Raw genomic sequence first — 18131 nt, forward strand, 5'->3', positions numbered from 1 at the left:
TTCTACCAGGCATCAGGTGGTAAGTGTTTGGCAATGGAGGAGGCCCAGGACCTGCATGTCCTTGGTGAATTGGGAGGGGGAGTTAAGCTGTTCACCTACAGGGAGGCAGGGTTAGTTGGTGCGCGTATCCAAGAGATCTTCTCTGAAGCAATCCACAATTTGGCGTCCTGTCTACCCAATGTAGAGGAGACCACATCAGGAGCAATGGATACAGTAGATGATGTGTGGAAGTGCAGGTAAATCTCTGTTGGATGTGGAATGATCCTTTGGAACATTGGATGGAGGTGAGGGAGGGAAGTGTGGGCACAGGTTTTGCACTTCTTGGGGAGTTGTGGAAGGAGTGATTTTAGAGAAAAACTGGACTACACCCCCTCCCAACTGGCCTCCTGTAAAAACGCTATCCCTTACTCCCAATTCCTCTGCCTCCACCATATCTGCTCCCAGGATGACCAATTTCACCATCGAACATCCCAGATGGCCTCCAAAGACTGCAATTTTCCCTGCCATGTGGTCGATCTCCTCCAGTGCATCTCCTCCACTTTCTGCACCTCCATCCTTGAACCCCACCCCTCCAACCACAACAAGGACAGAAACCCCCTCCTCCCCGACCCCCGGTCCTCACCTTCCACCCCATCAACCAATCAATTGGATCTTTTAGACACCCGCACCAACCAACACCTCCGCCCTGTCGCTGAACACTTTAACTCCCCCTCCCAATTCACCAAGGACATGCAGGTCCTGGGCCTCTTCCATCGCATCATCCTCTGCCATTTCTGCCACCTACAAACAGATCCCACCACCAGCGAAATATCTCCTTCCCCACCCCTATCTGTGTTCCGGAGAGACCATTCCTTCCATGATTCCCTAGTCAGGTCCATGCCCCGTTCCAGCACCTTCCCCTGCTACCACATAAAGTGTAAAACCTGCCCTCTCACTTCCATCCAAGACTCCAAAGGACCCTTGCACATCCAACAGAAATTTACCTGTATTTCCACACACATCATCTACTGTATCCGTTGCATCCGATGTGGTCTCCTGTACATCGGGGAGACAGAACGCCAACTTGTGGATCATTTCACAGAATATCTCTGGCATACCCGCACCAACCAACCACACAGCCCTGAGGCTGAACACTTCAATTCCACCTCCCACTCCACCAAGGACATGCAGGTCCTGGGCCTCCTCCATCACCAAACACTAACCACCCAATGCCTGGAGGAAGAACACCTCATCTTCCATCATGGGACCCTCCAACCACATGGGATTAATGTGGATTTCAGCAGTTTCCTCATTTTCCCTACCCCCACCTTATCCCAGTCCCAAACTACCACTCGGCACCACCCTCTTGAAAGGTCCATCTTTTCTGCATGAGCCTTTCTGACTGAGCATTTTTTTTGCTACTCTGAAACTCTTATTTTGCACCACTTCTGAAAGTGGCCTATAGTTTTTCAGGTTTCCTTTGTGGTAGCTGGGCACTGCATGTCTGAAGATACTTTGTTCACAGTGCTGACACAGTATCTGCTATCTGTTTGACATGTACTTGTGTTGGCTTGTCATATGTATCTGTATAGTATTATACTGTTGATGTAGGAGCATAGAAAATAGGAGCAAGAATAGGCCATTGAATCCCTTAAGCCTGCTCCACCATTCAGTATGATCATGGGTGTTCATTGGGCTCAATACTCTAATTTCACTCTCCGCTCCCCCCCCCCCACAAACTCTTGATTCCTTTAGCCATAAAAGCTCTATCTACCTCCTTCTTGAAAACAGAATGTTATAGCCTCAAGATTTTAGTGCATTCCACAGTCTCACCACTCTCTCTGTGAAGAAATTCCGCCTCATCTCAGTCCTGAAGTGTTTACCCCTTATCCTTAAAATATAACCCCAGATTCCAAACTCCCCAACATCAAGAACATTCTTCCTGCTTCTAAACTCTCTAGTCCTGTTTAGAATTTTCTAAATTTCTCTCTCATTCTTCTAAACTCCAGTGAATACAATCCTTACCAACTCAATCCGTTCTCATATGTCAATCCTGCCATCCCCATACATCAATTTGGTTAACTTCTCTGCACTTCCTCAATGGTAAGCACATTCTTTCTCAGACAAGGAGAGCAAAACTGCCCACAAAATTCCAGGTGTGACCTCACCAATTCTCTGCACATCTGCAGCAAGACATCCCTGCATGGGTCTACCCAGATCTCATTGAGTATTCCCCTCTCTCAATTTACAGCTGTTCAAATAATAATTTGCATTCCTATTTTTGCTACTAAGGTGGATAACCTCATATTTATCTACATTGTACAGCATGGCCTGTCTAAATCCACAGTTGTATCTCCTCCTCACGGTTTACCTTTCTGCCCAGCTTTGTGTCACCTGCAAATTTTGAGATATTACATTTTGTTCCCTTATCTGAATCATTAACATATATTGTGAATAGTTGGGGTCCTAGTACCGATCCCTGCAGTACCCCACTGGTCACTGCCATTCATTCAGAAAATCATTTATTTATTCCTACTTTTTGTTTCTTGTCTGCTAACTGATTTTCTGTCCAACTCAATACACCATCTTCAATCCCATGCACTTTAGTTTTTAATCTGTGTCTTCATCAAAAGCCTGCTTAATGTCCAAATAAACCACATCCGCTGGCTTCCCTGATCAACTATACTACTTACATCCTGGAAGAATTCCAGTAGATTTGTCATGCATGATATCCCTTTTGTAAATTCATACTGACTGCGTTAGATTCCACCATTGTTTTCTAAATGCACTGCTATAAATTCCTTGATAATGGAATTCCTTGATGCTTTCCTATTACCTACATTATAAAGTTGATAGGTTGTGCTGCTGTCCTGTGGTAAATTTGACCTTCTCTCAGGTTTTGTCCCGGTTTTCTGGTTTCTGCTTCCCAGTATAATTTGAATAACTTTCTCTCGTCAAATCATCTTTAGACTGTAATAAATTCAACAGATACTAATTCCAACAATTCCATCTCTTATGAGTTATTATCCTAAAGCTGCATAGGCAATTCTTTACCATTCTGTTCATAAAATTATCTACAGTCTTCCCTGGTTGCTATGCACTTCTGGAAAATCTTGCTCTTTGAATAATGTTATTTTGCTGTCCAATTAACATAATTAATATTAAGTATTTGAACCTCTTCAAAAGTATCTGTGCCTCCCTTATGTTATGGTGACTTATGTCATCTGCTGGAAGGCATTCTGAATACAGTTGTATCTACTTGTTCAGCTTAAGATTTATTATGTAATTTTAAAAACTGTTTTCTCAACGATGTTCAATCTGGTATTTTGTCTATCTTTGACATTAAATCTTGATGGCAGAATTATTCCAAAAACCTGACAGTTCTTGTGAAATATTTATTCTTAATAATTAAAGCTGTTTTAAAATTATGTTTCAGTCACAGGATGTGGGCATCATGGGTTAAGCCTGTATTTAGTTCCAATCACTAATTGGGCAACATGGTGGTTCAGCAGTTAGTGCTGCTACCTCACAACATCAGGGACAAGGGTTCAAATCCACTCTTGGGCAACATCTGTGTGGAGTTTGCACATTCTCCCTGTGTGTGTGGGTTTCCTCTGTGTCTCTAATTTTATTCGACAGTCCAAAAATGGTGGACTAGCCATAGAATATGAAGGGTTATAGGGGTTGGGTGGTTGTGTGAGTAGGTGAGTCTGTGTTTGGGTGGGATGCACTTTGTAAGGTCAGTGTAGACTCAATGGGTAGAATGGTCTGCTTCCACATTGTAGGGATTCTATGATATTATTGAGGATGCTGGTGAGCTAGTATCTTGAACTGCAGTCCATGCAGTGTATGAATGCTACTGGGGAGTGAGTTTCTGGCCTATCACCAAACAACAATCAAGGAATGCTTGATAGTTCCAGGCCAGGATGTGTCTAGCTTGGAAGAAAACTTGCAGGTACTGGTATTCCCATGTAACTGCTGCCCTTGTAGCTCTAAGTGCTAGAGGTCACTGGCTTGTAAATGCAGTTATAGAAGCCTCTGTTACTTATCACCATGCCCTTCTAGATAGTACACACTGCTGCTACTGAACATTGGTGGTGGATTAAGTGAACATTTATGGATGTCATTCCAATCAAAAGGGTTTCCATATTCTGCCTGCATTCATCCAAGTAAATGGGAGTATTGCATCAAATTCCTGTCTTGTTTCATGTAGTTGGTGGGCAGGTTCTAAGGCCACTCACTGTAGAATTTCTAGCCTCTGTAGCCAAAATGATTATGTAACTAGTCCAGTTTTTTTTGGTTCAGTAGTAACCCACCCCACCCCCCAAGAATGTTAATTATTTTTGATAAAACTGTCACATCTAAAATATGTTTTGTCCTGTTAACCTTAAAGACTTAATGGCCTCAAAGCTCATCTTGCATTAAATCAATGTGTTAATCCTCCTAAAGTCTATTAAAACTTTTAAAACTCGATAATAGCAATGATGAAGTACATTGCAAACATTTAAGCAGTACTAAAGCAATGATGCAATATTTTTTACTAAATCGTCATTCTCTAAAATGGCAATCCTGCAGTGTTTTACAGCATAAGCGATAAATTCACCTACATAGCAATATTGTTTGGACTATATACAAAGGATTTTCTTGCATTTTTGTCTGGTCTCAATGGTTTTCTGTCCACATCCTGCAGCCAAGATGGATTCTTGCTTTTTTTACGGCAAGATGGGCATATTTCTAAAATCATCTAAATTCTAATGCACACCATTTTAAAAATAAACTCATGGCTATAGCCTTAATAAATCTTCCTGCTGAAATTGCATTTTATATTATGAATGTCCTGGTCTTGACACAATTGTGAAATGTCTTCTCTCTGCCATTTGACTCTTCTTAAAATATTTTAAATTCCCCTTTTATCACCTTAAATGTATTCTATAACATTTCCACTACTTGGCCTCTTTATAAATTATAAATTGGCCCTTGTTCTGTGCCTCTTGGAGCTTGTTTGTGATATTGGCAATGCTAGTTTTAATGAGTAAGTACCTCTTTCAACTTCTATCCTTTGCAGCCTGAGGTTTTGTGCCATTATTTTGAAGTTATATCCCCTTGCTTATAGGGATTTCTAACTGTAATCATGTAGCTCCAATCTGCTCTCAGTGATTATTTCTCTGTTGGGAATCAATAATTTCTAAATCTGGCTAGTTTTTGTTCTCTTCTTAGCCAATTGTTATTCATGCACTTCCTACCATGTCTGAGACTCAGGTAAAATTAAACAAAGAACAGTGGATTCTGGAGATCTGAAACAAAATGAGAAGGTGCTGGAAAAACTCAGCAGGTCTGGCAGTATCTGTGGAGAGAGATACAGAGTCAACGTTTCAGGTCCACTGACCCTTGATTAGAACTTCATAGTCTTTCTGAGTCGTCTTAAAGCAGCAATGTTCTTGATGGAAAATTTTCCTTTCTAAATTTTGTTTCCTCTCCTGGTTCAAATGGATTTTTTTTAACCATTGTTACCTTTAGGTGGTTGTGCAACATCCTACCTCTGATTACACTCTCATGGTGCGGAATCAACCATTAGCTTGAGGTTCGGATGAAGTGCTGCCACTAAATCTCCTTTCTGCTATTTTAAAATCAGATGGCAACTTTGATAGCTTCTAAGAGGCATCTTCTTTTCTATGCTAAGGGCTATTTATTTTGCAGTGATAAAGGATAAATTGCTGTTGAGTATTAATGTGAAAAGGCACTTATCTTGGACAACAAGATGTAGTCTATTGCCTGATGGCAATAAATCCAAATTACCCTGGCTCATTAGCCAATATCATAATGACTAAAATTCGCCAGGCATGACAGATTTGTCTCCATTGGGACTTTGTGTTTAATTGCTCCTTCTCCCCACAAATATTGTGAGACATTATCAGATTGTTGAGGCTTGATACAGCTTCAACATTTACTTCTTTCTGAACCATTACCTCATGCAAATGGAGCAATACTCAGTTAAATGCTGTCATGATGTTGAAGACACCCATTCTTCTTTGTCACATTTTTAGTATTGACATTAAAACTGTGCTGTAGTCTAGAGTTGAATGGTTCTGACAATCTTTATTTCTGGTCATCCCTTGCATTTTCTTCCCTTCCATGCTTAATGTACTTTTCTCATTTCTGTTGATCCATTTTCTCTGCCTCACTGTACATTTTCTCTCTGTCAATTCAACTGTCAGCCTCACATACCATCCCCACCCACCCCACCGCTACCAATGGATCCAATCATTGCTTGTTGGCAGTTTCTGTGAATTCTTTTCCATTCTGGAATCTAAACCAATTTAGTTATAGAACAAATCCAAGAAGAGTTGCTGACAACTGTGGTTTTTCACTGCAAGAATTATCCCTACTCAGATGTATTTATTTTCAAAATTATTGTGATAGAACTCTTTATCCCTCCAATGGAAAAAGAACAAATAATTATAGGTTTACATTAACCTTAAAAAGGGCGATTGGGTGTGCTGTTTCCACAGGCAATTAACTTCAAATTTCTACCTGTCAATTTTTCTCATTAAAAGTATAACCAAAGAGGTTAGTGTTAATGCTCATTGTCGTGTAGGATGACCTATTATTACTGGTAATTTGGCTTTAGTTCCTGGGGTTTGCAAGGGCAAATCTGAGCAAGAAGACCTTTTGTTTTAAAGAGGGTGATCTTCTCAATTATAAAATTAAAAATCACACAACACCAGGTTATACTCAGGTGATAATCAGGTAATAATCAGGTGATAATTACCTGATGAAGGAGCGTCGCTCCGAAAGCTAGTGTGCTTCCAATTAAACCTGTTGGACTATAACCCTGGTATTGTGATTTTTTAACTTTGTACAACCCAGTCCAACACCGGCATCTCCAAATCATTCTCAATTATAGCACTTCTCTGTAAATTGTGTCCCAGAATTTCTCTCCCTGACTGATACTAATGATTTCAACTGTTTTCTTGACAGATGGCAAATATTGTTGCTTCTGCCTACTGTGTGGTGCTGGCTGTTTTGGTGATGTGTGCTCAAGGCCATGGTGGACAGGGTAAGTTGGTAAACAAAGTTTCCTTTAACTTCTCATTCCCAGAGGATTTTTGATAATCATTTCTACTTCAAGGAGGAAGAAAATGTAATGCAAAATTACAAACAGATAGCAACTGTGTTTCCATTACCTAGTGGCTACTCTTTGAACTTGAGCCTAAACTATTCAGCTGGGGTACATCCTGCTGCTGTCCTCACTGGTGTATTTCACTGATTAAAAAATAATATTATGTTCAATATTTTTACTATTAATGTGTTTTAAAATTAAACTTATCAACAGATTGATAAAAAGTTGTTTCCATCTGCTTACTCAATAAATTACCCTGGTGTTTGTAACTAAATAAAAGGACTACCTTTGGGGAAACACATCTTTCCTTGGATTTGTCATGATGCTTTTTTTTTCTTTTAATCACACTTTTCTAGTAAAAGCAAGTTGATCATGTTGTCTATTATAGAACTGGATAAGTTGTGAAATAATTCTCTGCTTCTGTACCTAAAACAGGAACATCTTGACATTGTTGTTATTTTTTAATTTTTTTACAAATAGCTTTGACTCTTGGTAGCTGCTAGAGGAATCTGAATTTAGATTTTATTTTGAGAATTTGAAATGTTGTTTGTCTATTTAACTCTAAACAACAGCACCTCAACTCGTATCCAACTCGTAAGCTTTCCAATAAAACTGTTGACACACATTGAGAATGTTGCAGTACTATGAAAATAAAATTCCATAATCTTATCCATGCACAGTTGTTTTAATAATTGTGTTAATGAAATATCAAAAAAGTGAAATCATTCTATGCCAGTTCCCTATCATTATTCAACATGCGATTAATCATTTTAAGTTCATCTTTGATATTTAGGAACATGGAAAAGTATTGGAACAAAATAGATGATTGGAAGAGAATAGATAATTTGAATCCATGGAATCAATATCTCAGCACACGATAAATATCATATTTCTTTGTTTTATAAACAGTTTATTTGATTCTCTCTTGAATTTGCTGTGCCAATTTTACTCACTTCAAACTTTGAGGATATGCTTCTTGTGGAATCTTTAAAAATATTGAGTTGTAACTGTTTGAAAAATTTTTAAGATCTTAGATATTTCAGTTGGCAAATATAATTTTTTTTTCAGCAGAGAATTCATCCTTCAACTCAGGACCCTCTACTTGTAACTCTCATAAAATTTCAGTTGTCAATGCATTTGTATTTTGGAGAATCATTTTCGATACCAAAGTATAGTGTACATAACTTGACATATTAAGTTAAGTTTCTGTGGAAATATGTTCCATAAAATTTAGGAACAGAAGTAGTCCATTCAGCCATTGGGTCTGTTTCATCGTTCAGTGAAATCAAGGCTACAATAATCCCTCAAACCACGTTCCTGCTTTTGTCCTATAACCCTTTAAAGCCTTATTGATTAACGTCTCTACAGCTCTTTGTGGTAAAGAATTCCACAGATTCATCACCCTAAGTGAGAAGAAATTCCTGTCTTAATTCTCTGTCTTAAATGAGTAACCCCTTATTCTAAGATTATGCACTCTGTTGCTAAACTTTCCCATAAAGGGAAAACAATCTTTCTGCATCTACCCTGTCAAGGCACCTTTTATGTTTTATGTGTTTCAATAAGGTTACTCTCATTCTTCTAAATTTCAATGAGTACACACCCAACTTACTCAACCTTTCTTCATAAGATAGCTGCTCCATACCCAAGATCAATGGAACAAACCTTCTCCGACTGCCAGTATACCTTTACTTAGAAAAAGGGCCAAATTGTCCACGGTATTTCATGATTGGTCTAACCAAGGACTTGGATAGTTCTAGGAGATCTGCCAAATGTATGTACTCCATTTCTCCATTTCCTTTAAAGTAAAGACTAACATTTGATTTGTCTTCCAGATTAGTCACTGAACGTGGCTGCTATTTTTTTTTGTCATTTATGCACAAGAATCCCAAATCCTTCAGTGCTCTAGCTTTCTGCAGTCTTTCTCCACTTCGATAATATCCAACTTCTGTATTCTTCATGCCAAAAACCTTACATTTTCCCAAGTTATAATCCATCTGCCAAGCGTTTTTCTTCCATACGCTTAACCTGTCTCTGTAACCTTCATTTATATCATTCTCAAACCTAGCTATAATATATTCACGTTATTCATTAAAGTCATTAATACATATTGTAAATATTTTTGGCCTTAAAGTGTGGTACTTTACTAGTTATACTTGGCCAAACTGAAAATGCTCCCCTTATCTCAATTCTGTCTTGTACTCAATAGATGATCCTCTCTCCTCCAACATAACCAGTCTTTATCTTATTAGCCAAACCTGTATCACCTTCTCAAAGGCTGGAATTAAACCTGGGCCCCCTGGTGCTGTGAGGCATCAGTGCTAACCACTGTGCCAACTCAAGGTATTGCAAAACAAAATTAGGACCGAGTCAAAGATATAACTTTGACTCAGTGGTTAGCACTGCTGCCTCACAGCGCCAGAGACCCGGGTTCAATTCCCGCCTCAGGCGACTGACTGTGTGGAGTTTGCACGTTCTCCCCGTGTCTGCGTGGGTTTCCTCCGGGTGCTCCGGTTTCCTCCCACACTCCAAAGATGTGCAAGTCAGGTGAATTGGCCATGCTAAATTGCCCGTAGTGTTAGGTAAGGGGTAGATGTAGATGTAGGGGTATGGGTGGGTTACGCTTCGGCGGGGCGGTGTGGACTTGTTGGGCCGAAGGGCCTGTTTCCACACTGTAAGTAATCTAATTTAATCTAATAACTGAAATAATGCACTTGTTGTTTGAATGACAATAACTGGATATTTAGTTCCTGAAGCAAAAAGTAAAATTCCTAGCTTTCCTGAAGGCTTACTTGATGAATTGTGAAACTGACCCACAGAGGAATATAAAGATTTTCTCCATCGTGACTACCTTAGATGTGAATCTTTGCCTCTTGGTGAGACAAAAGAAGAGGAAAGTTAATCAGGTTATACATTGTCAATCGCATTCTGTTGATTCTTGCACATGGGGATTTGACATAAGAATAGAATAAGGGTTGATACTGCTCACCTCTACAAGATTAGTTTATCTAAAGTACCCACCTTGGATATGAATCGTAACATAACTGATCCAATAGAATTGATTCCTCATTCCTGAGATGGCAGACTGAAGTATGAAGAGAGATTGGATTGGTTAGGAATACATTCACTGAAGTTTAGAAGAGTGAGTGGACATCTCATAGGAGTACACAGGATAAACACAAGAAGGATTTTAGACCAGACCAGACAAGGGGTCACAGGCTAAGAATATGGGGTAAGCCACTTAAGACTGAGGTGAAGATAATTTTTTTTTAAACAAAGGGTGCAGTTCTCTGCTACTGAAAGCAGTTGAGACAAACACATTGAATTTATTCAAGAAGGGGTTAGATAAAGTTCTTGTGGCTAAAAGGATCAAAAAGGATGGACAGAATGCAATAACAGAGTACTGAGTTGGATAATCAGCCTTGACTATATTGAATGGTTGATAAAAAGAGCCCCCATTTTCTATGTTTCTTTGTAACATATTGGAGAAAGTCCTGGGTCTGTAGGTGCATATCAATCAGTACTTTTATAATAATGAGGAAAACTGGTTAAGAAAAGAGTGCATCTTTTTTACAGCAATATGTTAACTGAAAAGCTACAGAACCTAAAAATACAATGGTCAATTAAGATCGACAGACAGAATAGTTTCATTTTTGTAGGTAAACATTTAGTTACCACTATGCTGCAATTGTTTGATGTCTTTGGAATCTTAACCGAAGCTACTGTGCTGGAGACATGAGTTCAAATCTCACCAGGACAGCAGGGGAAATTTAAATTCAGTAAAGTGATGAAGTAAAAAGCTAGTTTCATTAATGGGTTTTTACAACAATCTGGTGGTTATTAATGTTCATTAATGCGCTTCTCCCCACCCAGAGTGCAGCCTGTGTCCTTGTTACCCTCAGTTCTTCTTCCAAGTGGTGTTCAACATGAGATACTGATTTATCAGCGGAGGAAAGGGGGAGTGCATGAGAAAAGCAGGATGTTTCCTTATTTAAGCATTTTACCTGTTATCTCATGGGATGTGCGCATAGCTGGTTAGGTGAACATTTAATACCCTTTCTTAATTGTCCTTTAAAAGGTGGTGATGATGGTGAGTAACCTTCTTGAACATTGATCCTCGAATACTGCACAATTTTAGCACTTGAGATCCGAACTTCAGTGTATTTTGAAGTTCAGCCAGATCTGATGGATGGCTAAACCAGTGTCCACCTTTTTTTAAAATTCCGTGTCCTTTGGATTTAATAGACCAGAGATGAACCTAATACCCAGAAAAACGTCAAAGTGAGAGTGATGATTTTACTGGAACTTGGTGTGATGCGAGAGTGACTCAAACGTAACCACCAAAATGCTAGTAAAAATGCTGTGGAAAATGCGAGATAATTAGGATTTTGTAGTTGTAATAAAAAGTGTATTTGGAGATTATTTGTCCCCTTCAGGATAATACTGAAGGAAGTAGGGTTAAGGTGAAGGGAGGGAGGTGGATAATCAGTAATATAAGGAAATGATCTCTAATTGATCCAATGTGACTACCTATACCATATGATATGACAAAGTCAAGGGGATTGTTCTAAATACAGGTTTGGGTCCTGCGGTGTTTTACGTTTTAGGAGAATAGGAGAATGGTGGAATACTCTGCACTTGCCCAGGTGAGTGCATCACTAAACACGTCCTACACCACTGACACATACATTGGGAGTGTGCAAAATGCACTGTAATAACTCACTGAGACACCCTCAGCAGAGTGTCCCAAATGTGAGACCTCCAATGCCTTGAACAAAAAGGAGAGCAGACCATCATCTGTAAGTTCACACTTAAGACTTCCACTATCCTGACTTAAAACTGAATCACTGTCCCTTGACTGTCACAGTTTTAAAATCTTGGAACAGCCTTCCTAACTGTACCTACATCAGTTGGATTGTAGCACTTCAGGAAAGTGGCTCTGCACCCTTTCACAGAGGAATTAAGGATGGGCAATAAATGTCAGTCCCTCATCTCGAGTGAATAATGAAAAGGTACGAAATAAGAACATCAGTCTGGTTCCCTAAAAACTGTTGCTTCACCTATTTTTTTATCTCAAGTTTTTCCTGTTTTTGTTTCAAATTTCCAACATCAGTCTTTGACTAAATTTCACTTCTGATATATCACTCAAATCACGTGAGGCTGGATTTGCACTCCTCTTCAATTTAGAGTTAAATATTCCAAAGCTGTCAACGACACAGCTTGGATTTGCCTCTCGGCTATGAAAATGGACGGATGAAATCTGATTCTGGGATGTCTTTTCAGAAGGGTTAAGTGATTCACAGGAGAAAGTGTGTGTCAAGTGGACTTAAAAGTTAAGGAGCTGCCAATGTTGACTGATGAGCTGCCTGAAGGGAATATGAACCAGATGTCTCTCTGTGTACCCTTGAGGAGCTTGCCCCTTTAAAAACCAATTGCAAAGAGTTTTCTTTTGAATTAGTAATTAATAAATAAATTAAAATCTTTGCATTTTGAGGTTTCCCTTTTAGAATGCTTTGTGAAACATTTGCAGTTCTGCGAGGTAATCCCATTATTATCAAAATGCACTAAATTATGCAAATATTTGAAGAATTAATCAAATGATTTTCAGTATTATGTACAAAAAGATTGAATATAAAGGTAAAAAAGTTATGTTTAATCTTTGCAAAACAACAGTTATGTCGCGATGGGTATTATGTGTAATTCTGTAACCTTACTATGGGAATGATATAAAGATCCCATTCACTAGACCGTTGCCAGAAGTAAGAAGATTATAGTTGTGAGAAAAGGTTCAAATGTTGCACTTGTTCCCAGCAACAAGAAAAGTTAATGGACTTCTCATAGTATGCAATTTTGATGTTCTGAGGACATGAATAGGGAAGGATTTGCTGAGAAATTTGACTTGCAGCCAAAATGGGTATAAACTTGACAGAATAATGATTCTGTGTGCTGACCTGAAGCCCAGGCCAAATTTGGTATCAGTGCCTCATGTAAATGCCATCTGCACAGCATTGGTTGTACCAAGAGGAAACAATTCCAACACAGAGGCAGTTGGGAAGTCAATTTTGGCATTTGGGAAATAGCAGGAAATGAGGGACGAGTAAGATAATTCAGCACACCAAGATAATTAGAATGATAAGTCACTCACTCTAATATTTCAGATCCTACCTTTCACTTTAAATCAGTCCAGGGAAGCAGGCAGTAATATACTACTGGTATTATTGCTGACTGTCAATCCAGAAACCCAGGTGATGTTCTGGGAACCTGGGTTCAAATCCTGCCATGGCAGATGGTGGAATTTAAATTCAATAAAAATCTAGAATTAAGAGCTTGATGACGATGACCATGTCTGACCATTGTTTGGAAAAAACCCAGCTGCTTCACTAATGTCCTTTAGGAAAGGCATATATGTGACTCCAGACCCATAGCAATGTGGTTGACTCTTAACTGCCCTCTGAGCAATTAGGGAAGGACAATACTTGCTGGCTTAGCCAGGGATGCCCTCATCCTGGGAATTAATAAAAAAAGAAAGTGGGAACTCTGAAAATCCAGTTGCACTGAGATACTGAGAAACTAAATACTGAAAATCTTAAATTATCAATAGAAGATGTTTAATATTTCAAATGGGAATGTCACTGATTTTGATGAATCAATCTGCCTTTTCCTGAGGTGTTCACTCATGGGGGATGTATCCTCGATCATACAAAGAACAGTATAGCACAGGAACAGGATCTTTGGTCCACCAAAACTGCACTGACATGCGCTACTTCTCTAAACTGAAAACCTGTTGCCTTTATGCTGCCCATATCCCTGCCAATTCATGTATTTGTTATGATGCCTCTTAAAGGCTATTGTATGAATCTCCACCTCTGGCAGCACACTCCAGGCTATTTCCACCCACTTTGCGTAAAAAAATTGCCTCTCACATCTCCTCTTAAATTTTCCCCCGTTTAGAACATATATCTGTACAGCACAGGAACGGGTCCTTCAGCCCACAATGTTGTGCCGAATGTGATGCCAAATTAAACTAATCGCTTCAGCATCCCCTTGGTCCATAACCCTCCATTCCTTATGTATTCATGTGCTTACCTAAAAGTCCCTTAAATGCCCCTGTTGTATCTGCCTGTACCACAACCCCTGGCAGCATGTTCCAGACTCCTACCACTGTGTAAAAAAAAAGCTGTCCACGTCTCCTTTGAACTTTTCTCCTCTCACCTTGAATGCATGCCGCCTTGTATTAGACATTTCAACTCTGGGAAAAAGATTCTGACCACCAACCCTATCTTTTCATCTTATAATTTTATTGACTGCTATCAAGTCTCCCCTCAGACTCCATCTCTCAAGATGAAACAACCCAAGGTTTTTCTAGCCTTTCCTTATTGCTATTACCCTCTAAACCAGACAGTACTCTGGTAAATCTCTTCTCTATCCTTTCCAAAGCCTCCACATCCTTCCTGTAATGTGGCAACCAGAACTGAATGCAGTTCTCTAAGTGTGGCCTAACCAAGGACTTATAAAGATGTAACATGAAATCCTGACTCTTTTCCGCAACCAATAAAGGCAAGCATGCCATACGCCTTATTTACCACCTTATCTACTTGTATGGCCACTTTCAGGGAGCTATAGACTTGAACCCCAAGAACCTTCTGTACATTCTGTTTAGAGTACTGTCGTTAACTGTATATTTTGCTTAACCATTAGATAATTGATTCGAGAATTTTCCCCACTACTGATGTTAGGCTTACTGGTCTATAATTCCTTGGTTTCTCTCTATCTCTCTTTTTGAATGTTGGAGTGACATTAGCTACCGCCCCCCAATCTGCAGGGACTGTACCAGAGTCTAGAAAATCCTGGAAGATGGCCACCAATGCATCCACTATTTCTAGAGCCACTTTCTTAAGTATTCTGGAATGTAGATTATCAGGCCAAAGAAGTCTATAGATCCTGTAATCTTCTGTCTAAGTGACACAAATTCTAGTTGCTTTGGAAGTGGGGCTCTGAATTGGTCTCATAATTGGAATCTTTTAGCTCTTCGGCTATTAATCTTGACATGTTAAGGCTGTGTAAATATTTATTCTAAATACTGAGCGAATCTTAAGAGCTAGTTTTCTACATTAGCCACACCTGCATTTCGAAACCACAGCTCTGAATGCTCTATCAACATTTTAAATTTTGTTAGCCAGCTTGCTGTGAATCACTTTAAACTCGGAACTTTGGTGAATATTCTGATAATGTGGCTTTGAACTTTCCCTGCTTCTTATCAACTTTAGCACACATCATGGTCAGTTGCCTTTCCCATGCAATTAAACTATCTTCTCAACAGAGATTTGTCTCTTTAACAGCAAGCTGTTTTGAACACATTCCACTAAGAACTTAAAGGTAGTCTCATGCCCTTTAGCAAACATTATTACTGTTAGCTATATGTTCTCCCTGTAGATTACTTTGCTTGCTGACTGTTTAAGCACAATAGGCCTTATCAGCTGTTCACTGCTTTTTATCATGTCATGTCACTGATAATATTATTAATTGCTCATCATGGATTAATTAGCTCTGTGGGTTGGTTTACTTAGTGCTAAAGCACATTACCAGTCATAGTAGCAAACCAGTTGATTTCAATGTGTGTTGCTCACAAATCCAAAACCCAACTTCATTTTACGACTCTAAAAGACTTTGGTTTGGCCACATTTGGAATACTGCATACAGTTCTGGTCACCATATTACCAAAAGGATGTGGATGCTTTGGAGAAGGTGCAGAGGAGGTCCACCAGGATGTTGCTTGGTATGGAGGGTGCTAGCTATGAGGACACTTTGAGTAGACTAGGATTAGTTTCATTAGAAAGACTGAGGTTGAGGGGGAACCTGATTGAGGCCTAGAAAATCATGAGGTGTAGACAGGGTGGATAGCCAGAAACTTTTTCCCAGAGTAGAGGACTCAATTACTAGGGGTCATGAGTTCAAAGTGAGAGGGGAAAAGTTTAAGGGAGATATGCAAAGAAAGTTCTTTACACAGAGGGTGGTGGATGCCTGGAATGCGTTGCCAGAGGAGGTGGTAGGAGTGGGAAGGATCGCGTCATTTAAGATGTATCAACAGATACATGAATAGGCAAGGAGCAAAGGGTTACAGATGATCAGAAAATAGGCAGCAGGTTTAGATAGAGGATCTGGATTGGTGCAGGCTTGGTGGGCCTGTGCTGTAATGCTCTTTGTTCTTTATTCTTTTGTTCCAACAAATACCAGGCAGAGTCGTGACTCAGCACAAGGTGGACTCTCCTAAAGGCAAGGTAAACATGTAACATTCAGTATATGCTGATTTTATTCTGATCATTATGATAGTGCTCAAATGGCTGAAATTTCATTTAATCCATTAATATTGTGCTTAATGAGCAGGTAACGATGACATCCCGGGTGCAGATTGTTTATAATTACATTGGTAATGAATTGCAGGTAGCTTATTAGCCGAGGTGACCTGAAGGACAATCCTCTATCTATTTGATTATGTAATAAATAAAGTGTGGAAATTATTGAAATGACCTAGCAGGCATGAGGTAGAAGGCAGTTTGCACTCTAAGAAATATTTCGAGGAGATTGACAGTGATTGATTGCCTGTGGCTGCAAATGCTGAAATAGTAACAATTTGTGCGACATTGACTAGTCTTAACAGAACTTGGAGCCAGTTACAAAATGATAATTATACTCTGCCTGAAATGTCTGACAAAAAGAGACAAATTGATTTACATATTGCAGTGCTTGTGCATTCAAGCCCTTACCGTCCTTTAGGAGGGAATAGTACGAGAAAGGATGTGGGGTGATGGGTGGGCTGCCTTGATGGTTCAGTACTCAGCCAGACAAACCAGTTTCGTTCCAGCTCTAATCACCATCACCCTATGTTTTTTGTGATATTTTAAAGTAAGTTGATTTGGATTAAATTCAACACCCCAAAGGTGATTCCTGATTAGCTTTAGAAGGTAGGGATGTCAGGTGAGGACAGGACCGCCCTTGTTGTTTTCTCACAGTTGGATCGCTGACTGTAACTTGTTGCTTGTGCTAGCTGTTTGGGAAAAAAAGTCCACTTGGGTAAAATTGCGTGAATGTTTTTAAAGTCTATTCTATCATGGAATCCATCACACAAGCCAACCTTCCATCCATTGACTCCATTTATTCTTCTTCCTGCCTCAGAAAGCCAACATAATCAAAGACCCTTCCCACACCGGTTATAATTTCTTCCAACCTCTTCCATTGGGCAGGAGATACAAAAGCTTAAACACATGTACCAACAGGTTCAAGAACAACTTCTTCCCTGCTGTTATTAGACTTCTGAATAGACTTCTCAAATTTCAAATTTAATGTTGAACTCACTCTTTGGGCACGTTCTCTACAGCCCGAACATTTTATTCCTCTCTGTTCTATTATCCTAATGCACTTTGTAGGGTATGATCTGCCTGTACTGCGCACAAAACAAACATTTTCACTGCACCTAGGTACATGTGATAATAATAATTCAAATCAAATCAAATAAAAAAGGAATGTGAGATTCAATGACAAGACCAACACTTTTTGTCCATTGCTAGTTACCCATGAACTGAATGGCTTGCTAGGCAATTTCAAAGGACAGTTAAAAATCAACCATGGCGCTGTGGGCTCTAGACTCTGTAGGCAAACGTGAGGACTGCAGATGCTGGAAATCAGAGTCTAGACTAGAGTGGTGTTGGAAAAGCACAGCAGGTCAGGCAGCATCCGAGGAGCAGGAAAATCGACGTTTTGGGCAAAAGCCCTTCATCAGGAATTCCTGATGAAGGGCTTTTGCCCGAAACATCGATTTTCCTGCTCCTCAGATGCTGCCTGACCTGCTGTGCTTTTCCAGCACCACTCTAATCTAGATTCTAGAGTCTGTAGGCCTGACCAGGTAATTTCCTACAAATGGATCCCCCCACCAGAGATATATTTCCCTCCCCACCCCATCCATTTTCCATAAAGACCGTTCCCTCCGTGACTCCTTCGTCACCAACCCACTCTCCCCTCCCATCACCTTCCCCTGCCA

General features: G+C 39.7%; 1 protein-coding gene across 4 annotated transcripts in view; it reads left to right on the top strand.

Moving 5' to 3' along the window:
* The window catches only part of cntfr (ciliary neurotrophic factor receptor), a 375848-nt gene that overhangs the window by 130502 nt on the left and 227215 nt on the right, over positions 1-18131 (top strand). For all 4 annotated transcript variants that reach the window (XM_072573295.1, XM_072573296.1, XM_072573298.1 and 1 more), the window contains one exon: positions 6958-7036. In XM_072573295.1, coding sequence (XP_072429396.1) covers positions 6958-7036 — 79 coding nt within the window. The remainder of the gene's footprint in view (positions 1-6957; positions 7037-18131) is intronic.

Source organism: Chiloscyllium punctatum, chromosome 1, assembly GCF_047496795.1.
Source record: "Chiloscyllium punctatum isolate Juve2018m chromosome 1, sChiPun1.3, whole genome shotgun sequence".
In the NCBI taxonomy this organism is placed as follows: domain Eukaryota; kingdom Metazoa; phylum Chordata; class Chondrichthyes; order Orectolobiformes; family Hemiscylliidae; genus Chiloscyllium; species Chiloscyllium punctatum.